This window comes from Pteronotus mesoamericanus, unplaced genomic scaffold (assembly GCF_021234165.1).
Source record: "Pteronotus mesoamericanus isolate MK-2021 breed Mesoamerican mustached bat unplaced genomic scaffold, CSHL_Meso_final scaffold_54, whole genome shotgun sequence".
NCBI lineage: Eukaryota > Metazoa > Chordata > Mammalia > Chiroptera > Mormoopidae > Pteronotus > Pteronotus mesoamericanus.
In genome coordinates, this window is record NW_026555321.1 from 77,375,893 (window position 1) to 77,385,263 (window position 9,371).

General features: G+C 38.8%; 1 protein-coding gene across 1 annotated transcript in view; it reads right to left on the reverse strand.

Moving 5' to 3' along the window:
* Positions 1-4,262, reverse strand: part of PXDNL (peroxidasin like) — a 354,687-nt gene extending 350,425 nt beyond the window's left edge. The window contains 2 exon segments of the mRNA XM_054595292.1: positions 4,082-4,179; positions 4,182-4,262. Of these exon segments, the coding sequence (XP_054451267.1) occupies positions 4,082-4,179; positions 4,182-4,239 (156 nt within the window). The 5' untranslated portion in view covers positions 4,240-4,262.
* Positions 4,263-9,371: the final 5,109 nt, after the last annotated feature.

Genomic DNA, 9,371 nt, shown 5'->3' on the forward strand with positions numbered 1-9,371 from the left:
TATCCCTAAGCTTATACATTTTTCTAAGGCATTCAAGATAGCTTTCAAAGATGTTCGATTATAGTCTCAGAGTCTATCTGAGCCTTGATCTCCCTACTCCTGGGAATTCTTTTTTTTTTTACTCTTGCATTACTTTAAAAAAAAAGAGTTTATGTATTTATTTTTAGAGAGAGGGGAAGAGAGGGAGAAAAAGAAGGAGAGAAACATCCATGTGTGGTTGCTTCTTGTGCACCCCCTAACTGGGGACCTGGCCCGCAACCCAGGCATGTACCCTGACTGGGAATCAAACCGGCAATGCTTGGGTTCACTGGCTGGCACTCAATCCACTATGCCACAACAGCCAGCGCCCACTCTTGGGAATTCTAAGAACATCACCTTTCTTAACCAGCAACTAATATTCTGCAAGTACAACCTAATGACCCTGAGATAAAATGGAATCATGAAAGCTAAGCAGTGCTTCTGATTATTCTACAGGCTCCCTAACAATTCAGTGTTCAATACTAGGAATTATTCATTTGCTAGTTCTAATTCTTAACTAACTGTGCGTAAAACTACACAGTATGAAGAGTTAGAGTTTCTAAATGGTAGGAGACTATTTGGTAAATGACATTTGCTTTGAATACAAAATGATAACTCTATATATAGAATCTAATTAAAATGGGAAGGAGTAGTGTTAACATTTTTCTAAGCTTAAAACCTGATTAACTATAATCACTCTATGTATAGTAGAGATTTCTTTTCTATGGTTGAGGAAAGTATTTTCTGTGTTAAGGTTAAAATTTTAAAAACATGTAAAGAAAGAAATCAAGGAAAATATAACAATACTAATTAATATTTATAGTGTTAAATGTGTTATTTATATCATTTCCACTGCTATAGGAACAATACACATACACAAAGCCTGTCCAGAAAGTATCCATCCCTGCAATATGAAAAATAGGACATTCATTGAAGAAGATAAAAGATACAAGAAACATTGTACATAGGACAATGATGCTTCAGTCACCTTCAAAGTAGGCACCTTGGGAAGTCACACAGTTCTCCCAATAGTCATCAGCTGTTGTATTTTCCTGAATCTAACTGAAGGTCTGAAATCTCTTCCCTTTCAAAGACGACTTTAGTTGGGAAAAGCCAGAAGTTGCAGGGCACCAAATCTGGGCTGTAGTGGGGCTGAGTCATTTGGGTGATTTGATGTTTTGCCAAAAAGCTCTGCAGGAAATGTGATGCATGAGTAGGCGCATTGTTGTGATGAAGCTGCCAATCATCAGTTGCCCATAGATGCAGCCTTCTAAATCATCTGAATGGCTTCCAGGAAGAATGTTGAAGCTTAACGCAAAGTTTGATGCAGATTTGTTGCTCTACTCAGCCATCTTGAATGTGATGGCCACACAGTACACATGTTCACTCAGTGGTGTCTACTGCCCCCAGTGACTAGTACAGTGAAAACATCGCTGCTCATGCATGCACATTCCAGGCCACTCTCCTTGTCTGTCAGGTTACATCAATGTTGTGCGGGCGCATTCTCCTTATAGTAACAATGGCTGGACTTTTTCTGGACAAACCTTCATATTTACAAAATAACTAACATATTTTACAAAATAAACAAAAACTCTTGATTCTGCTGAAATTGTTCCAGGCTCCATTTGCCTTTCAAAGATTGATTGGCTTTTTCCTTTTTCAGAATTTTTATCTTAATGCATTTAGTTGTGGTCCTTCATGATATTATTTACCCAAAAAGGTAATCTTGCATTAAGGACTTTGGGTCTATTGGAAGTGGGGGACCAATTTTTATAGATTTCACATATATTTCTCAGCTTCTATACCATCTCTGTAATAGAGGTCACAAACTAAAGGTCCTGAGCCTTTCACTTTTAAAAAATTTAATGAGCCGCTAATATTAAAAGTTACTTTTTTAAATTTTTTTATATCCATAGTTTAACAAAAAATTTGGCCCGCTTATTAACAACAGGCCCAAATTTCCACAGGGCAGCAATCAACCCAGTAGTTGGCCAGCCCATCAAGCTGAAACGCCTCGCTGTCTTCATTGTCCCTCAGCTGCCAAGCTTAAGGTCAGTTGTCCCTCATTCCATTTACACAGTAGTTTGTCTTCCATCCACCCCAGGTTTCTCAAATTACCTACCAGCCAGTTTCCTGTGATATATGGGTTTGTAGCTCTGGTGCTTAGTTATAAATGTAATAATTAATAATAGAGATCACTTCCATAATACTCAGTAGAACCAGACACCTTCCTAAGTTCTTAACATGCATTAACTCATTTACTCTTCAGAACAAATTACCTAAACACTCTTAGTATCTAATTTTACAGATTAGGACACTGAGACACAAAGGAATTGAGAAATCATCCAAGACACCACAAATTTGGTCTGTAGGACCATCAGGCTCACAGACCGGTATTAGGCTTGAGTTCTCCACAATTACATTGACAATCGCCTTCCATGTATATTCATTGTCTCCATAAGAGATTGTCTAATGAGTGCTAATTTTTTCTTTGAAATACTTAAAAAGCAAAATCTTAGTCCAGATTGGTCCTTAGATAGCATTTTATTTTATTTAAGTCCATGGCACTTGATTAGACAAGCTGCCCCATATCTAACGAAGACTTCTTTGTTGTCTTCCGGAAACTGTTACTACAAATGAACTAGTATGAAGGCCCCTCTAGGGCTGTGCTCTGACAATGCAAAGCAATGGTCAAAGTTTCAGGAAACTGTCTTGTTAGTTTTGAAGGAGACGTATTTTGATATTTTCAAGCATAAAAATTAACAAAATGCTTAATAAAAATTACTAGGAAGTTGATGGACCATATATATGTCATTTACTATGCAACTAACAACCCGCCAACTTTACCTTCTCATTATCATTTTCATTTTATGATTACGATCACAGTGCTGATCTTCTTATCATTTCATATCTCACAATTACAGGAATCCAAGGCTACCTTCCTCAGCCCCAAAATGAACTTGAAAGAATGAAAGCAATTCTCTCTTCCATGGATGTAACATAATTTGCAAAAACTTTATCTTGGAGCAGTGAACTCTATGAAACAGCATATCCTCTCGCCTCAGCATTTTTACTTTTTTTCTCTTATGGGGTAAAGCTGGAAAATTATGATAATAAAAATTTTCAATTCACACATATTAATTAACTTAATCTAAATGTCAGTTCAGTGATACAGATTTACTTTCCCATAGTAAAAGACAAAGAAGTACCATCTGAACTCAGGCCCAATTGCTTTCTACAGTCTTGTATATTCTACCATCCCGTAATGCCTCCCAGGCACTGATAAGTTGTTAGTCATTGCTCAGTAAGGCTTCTATGTGCCCCATGTTCTACTGGACCATGGCTTTGGGAAACTGATACTGTTTTATGGGCTAGCAAGGGTGTCAAGCCTTTTGGCATCTCTGGGTCACACTGGTAAAAGAATAGTTGTCTTGGGCCACACATTAAATGCATAAACACTAAAGAAAAAGTGATGAGCAAAAAAAAAAAAGGTTTTAAGTAAATTTATGATTTTGTGTTGGGCAGCATTCATAGCCATCCTGGGCCACATGTGGCCTGCAGGCCAATGGTTGGATACCCCTGGTAGAGGCTGAGGACATCAACCACCTGGGAGGCACATGCAGGATAAAGCCCAACAATGAACAGAAGAAATGCAATTTGCCAGCACATGATAAAATCGGAATCAGACTCTGAACTTAATTCTTTCAAAATGGGACAGATACATGCTGACCCTATCAAGAGTTTGAAAGATTTGGGAGGAGAGAATGAAAGGGAGTAAAACTGAGAACCTAATCAAGAAAATTATTGAGGGAAGAATAAAGGTGAAAATTTTCAATGATGAATTTTGGAAGATGGTAGAAAAGAGAACTACACCTAGAGGAAATAAATTTATTTCAGCTCATCATTACACTCTATCAGGGTAGAACCAGGAAGTTCATTGAAAAGTGAAAAATCTCTTCCAATCATGCAAGCAGGGAGAGCATCAGGAATACTACGTTAAAAGAATGGCGCCCAGTCTCAGCAGAGGGTAGGAGCACACTGCTGAGCCTGGAGCTGCGTGGACTGCGGTCCGCTGTGGCACTTAAAAAATGTGATCCAGCATCAAGGGCACGCAGTGGACCGTGCTCTTCACGCAAAGGCACCGACTACGTCAGGGCAACACTCGCAGCACCACAAGGAAAGGAGAAAGCAAATGGTCCAGCAAAGGAGTCTGGGCTTCATCGCCGCTGAAGCGAAGCAGCAGGAGGAAGAGCAGCCGCAGCGTTGGCGGCGGTGGTTGCTGCTGGGCTGAGCGGAGTTTGGGAGCCCGAGCTAGTGCGTCTCCCTGGGAAAACCCTGCGCCTTCCCAGTCCAGGATCACACTGCAGGGCAGAAGGCGCCGGGCGGCTTTAGGGAGCGCTGGACTCCCGAGGATCGGAAGCTTGTCAGTGCAAAGCCTGTTTCTGAAACACACGTACTCGTTAGGCAGCATAATGCAAACAGAAACTTTTCCAAAGTTGCTTCCGCTGCACATTTTATGGAATCCCTGGCCCCTTAGCCCCTAGCTGTCCTTTTGAAGGTCAAGTCGATTAATTACTTGAGAAAGTTTTTCTTTTTATCTGGTAACATTACCAAATGCTAAGTGGCAGGCACAGTTCTAATTAGTTGAAGTAGGGGCACATATTCCTTCCCTACTCCAAAATATGCTCTCAGAAAATGGTTTCATCCCTCCTGTATATTCTGCTCCTGAAACCCAAAGCATTTCACTCATGTAGGATTCAAAATAGCTACGTCTAATTTCTTCGTTTAATGTTTAAAACGATGTTTAAAACACCAACTCATATACCTGTGTGTAGAGGAAATAAACTGATAGGCAAACACGTGCTAAATTTACAAAGTAGAACCAGGCTAAGCCACCTCTGGACTCGGGGGGCAGCACCGTTGGCCTGAGTCTTTAGTTTTTCAGGAGTAGCTTTGGCTACATTTCACTGAGGTGAGAGGCCCCTCTTTTGAGGACACGCGAGTGAAAATAGCAGACTTCTTGAGGAAATATGCCTTGCAGTTAAACTCATATTTTTTGGTCACCTTGTAAGCATGTATTTAAGAAATGTTTCTGGTTTTATCTTTAAAAATTGAAAATTTCTAACAAATCTTATCCTAAACTAGCACTTTAAAAAATGTAAGAATAGAACAACAAATTAAAACTTGAATGGTCCAGTTTAGACGACAATCCCAGATGAGCAGAGTGGGAGATGAATCTACTGAGTGGAGAGTTAGTTTGTGAAATTTTACCAACCTCATCAGAAAAATAAATTCATTGGCCTCCCTCCAGTAATTTTCTTGTCACTTTATATTCTACTTCATTTTATAGGTGAATACTGCCCTCTTTTGGCAAACTGTTCAAACTTAGATATGTGGCAGTTTTGATTAAAATGTGAAAATCAGAAGAAAAAAATAATCTCCATGAACAGGAATGATTTATGTTAAAATAAATTAAACTTCAAGTATTCTTGACATTGTTCCTGTCTTTTATTGTCTAAATACAGAAATATAAACCAATAAAGCCAATTTCCTCCTTTCAGTTGCACTCCTACAATTACTATGTATGCACTTGCTAATGTTTGCAGTTTGGAAGGACTGGGACAAGACATCCCAACTGGTGTTGTGTTTTTAGTTTGAAATGTAATAAGTATTGTATTCATAAAGCATTTTTCCAGAATGAAAGACTAAAAACTTTCTACTTTAGGAACATAAGCTGACATTCAATGAGAAAAAAAATCAGCTCACCTACTGTGGGTATATATAGGGTAAGAAGTATAAGGAACAGCAAACTGCACTAATGATACAGCTGCTGTGGAGACTGTAGGTTCTTTCCTCAATGCCTTCAGAAAACTCTCTAGCAGAAAGCTACTACATGTGCTAGATAAGATATTATAAACATTTTTAAATGTGTCAACATGCTGAGTGAGGAAGTTAGTAAGAAATAGAGGTTTTCGGTCTGTCTGTTCTGTCCTCCCAGCAACTAATGCCATGTGCTACACACACAGGGCTGCCTCTTGTTCTCTTCCCTTGGCTCCATGTACCTCTGGCTGCAAGGATGTGGGGCCTGCTCACCTGAGTCCAGGAGGCCCGGCCCCTGAACCTCTGGTCCAGCTCTCAGGTGGCACTCGCCTGTACACAGCCATGTCTGCCAAAGGCCCACCTGCCAAAGGGTTCACGTGCAGTTCACGGGAAGACCTGAAAGGAACTCTGGTCTGTGCTCAGGACTCAGAACCCTGCTGGTCAAGGGTCCACAGCCCTTGACCTAGCAGGAAGCCAGGCAAGCGAGCACTGCAGAGAGGCCCTCGGGCAGCCCTCCCAGAGCACAGACGTTGAAGGTCCCCCCCCCTTTTATTGATGCCCACACACCTAACTGTTATGAGGTTGTATGTAGCATGAACACTTTGTAATATTAATTAAGTGTATGACAATTCAAATACACACACACACACAAAGAGTCGAAAATTGAAATGAAAGTGAGAAGTCAACAAATTTAAGTAAACACCAAAGTCTAGTTCAGCTTGAGAATGTTTGCGTAACCAAGTGAAATTAACTTCAGATTTCGGGGTAGCAGAGGTCCAGGAAGGAGAAGAAAAAGCTCTTTCCTAAATGTAGAGTCTTAATTAGAAAATCTGCATTTCCATCAAGTTCCTTAAGAATGAGTGAAAAATAAGCCACCTTACCCTTCCCCACAACCACCCAGAGAAATACAAGGGAAATTGCCTATTTCAAAATTTGCTGTAAGGGATTAAAATCTCCCTGGAGATGGAATATCCCCAAATTAGTTGTCACATGGATTTTCAGGCCACTCTACCTGAGTTGTGTATAAACCTTAAACCAAGGATTTAAAGAGGTCATGAGCTAGCAGTGCTTTTGGCAAAAACAACCCAGGCCTCTAATAGTCCTCGCAGATCAAGTTCTGCAATACAAGCTCTGTCCAAACCCACAAAATACAAGGGAAACAGAGTTGTGAAAGCTAGCCATCAGAAACATCATGAGCAGGAGCCCACCTTAGAAGGTTCTATATATTTAGAAAATTGAATGTATTAATAAAGAGGAAAAATTATAAAAAACAACCAAGCAGATTTGAGAAAGCAGAACTAGAAATGGTCAGGTGGTAAAGGTCAAATATCATATGATCTCACCTATAAGTGGAATCTAATGAAGAAAACAAACAAATGAGCAAAACAGAAGTAGAGACATGGACATCAGGGAAAAACTGACAGTGACCAGAGGGAAGGAGGGAACAGGATAACAGGGGAAAGAAGGGGAAGTGTCTAGTCAAGGAACATGTAAAAGACCCATGGTAATGGACAGCAGGGCGGGGCTTGATGAGGGAAGGGGGCGGAGCAGGAGAGAGCAATGAGAGGAAATGTGGACAACTGTAATTGAACAATAAAAAAAGTAAAATAAAATTTAACAGTCATTAACACTCAATGTAATGGTTTAACAGCAAATTTAAAGCAATTGAAGGGAGAAATAGAGATTGAAAAATATACAAAGTCTACAGGAAAAGTCCCATCATCGTAAATATAACAAGAATGGTCTGTGCAACATTGACATAACCTGGCAGCCAAGGAGAGTGGACTGGAGTGTGCGTGCATGAACAATGACAACTTCACTGTACGAGTCGGTGTGGGTGGTAAATGCCATTGACTGACCATGTGTACTGTGTGGCTATTGCATTCAAAATCACTGAGTAGAGCAACAAATCTGCATCAAACTTTGCATCAAGCTTCAACATTCCTCCTGGAAGCTAATCAGATGATTCAGAAGGCTGCATGGGCACCTGGTGATTGGCAGCTTCACCACAACAACGTGCCCACTCATATATTACATCTGCAGTTTTTTTGGCAAAACATCGAATCAGTGACTCAGGCCCCCTACAGTCCAGATTTGGCACCCTGAAACTTCTGGCTTTTCCCAAAACTAAAATCACCTTTGAAAGGGAGGAGATTTCAGACCTTCAGTTAGATTCAGGAAAATACAACAGGGCAGCTGATGACTATTGGGAGAACTGTGTGATGTCCCAAGGTGCCTACTTTGAAGGGGACTAAAGCGCGTCATTTTCCTATGTACAATGCTTCTTGTATCTTTTATCTTCTTCGATGAATGTCTCTATTTTTCATACTACAGGAATGGACAAATTCTGGACAGACCTCATTGTATGTGAACAAATTATTTAGAATTCAATGCTGAGAGACAAAAAACTTGAGACAATATTTGTAAGGGGGAAAAGAAAGACCAAGGATTTCCAGAACTGCTGACAGAGACCAACCTGCATAGTTGTATCTGTATGACAAATAAAATACAAGGTAAGATAAATGAAAAAAAAAACATAACTAGGCACATTATATGAAACTAGAGATAATTAACAATGCCAAGACATGAACATTAAAAATGTCAAGACAAATTCTTTAAAGCAGAGATAAAAGCAGATAACCTTCAAAGGCATGGCTATCCATTGACTTTTCTAGCTACAATGGAAGCCAAAATGTAAACAAGTAACTCCACTGTTCAAGAGAAAATACTGTTAATCTGAACATATGTAACCACTGGAAATATTTTTCAAACAAAGCTAAAGGTTAACTACCAACAGTCTTTAATTTAAAAATAATCGAAAAAAAAAAAAAAAAAATTAAAAAAAAGAAAAAAATAAAAAAAAAAAAAAAAAAATGATATACTATAGGCAAAAGATTATTAGATGATATATGATTGAAGAAGGAATAATGAGCAGGAAAAAAGTGTAAATGTGGGAGTAAAGCTAATTAAGCAATCATTTGATAAATAGTAGTAATGAAGCTTAAAAAATTAGAAGTAAAACACATGATTCACTAACATATAATTTTGAGGTGATGACTTCGGGGGTAAAGTGTTCTAAAGTGCCGTGTATCACTTAGGAGGAAGAGAGGGGTGTGAACAACTTTAAACTTTGATAAGTTGGGTGGGTGTATTAAAACGTTGAGCATAACCAATTAAATAGCAAAAAAAAAGGAGTAAAAAGGGAGAAACAATAATCAATACTTAAAAATGGAGAAACAGAAACAGAAAAAGATGTATAACAAAATATTTTGTAGTAATATTTAAAATGGATGTATATGAATGGAATACTTCAGTAACCAGTGTTTGAATGGAATAATTCAAACACTGTCAAAAATATTTTAAGAAACTCAGCTATGTCATTAATGAGAAACACATCTAAAACATAAGGATACAGAAAAAATTGGAAATAAAAATAGAAAAAGATACAGTAGATAGCTACTAACCAAAAGAAAACTACAATAAGCAAGGAATATAAAGAGGGTCTCTACATGTTAAAAGTTCAAATCACCAGA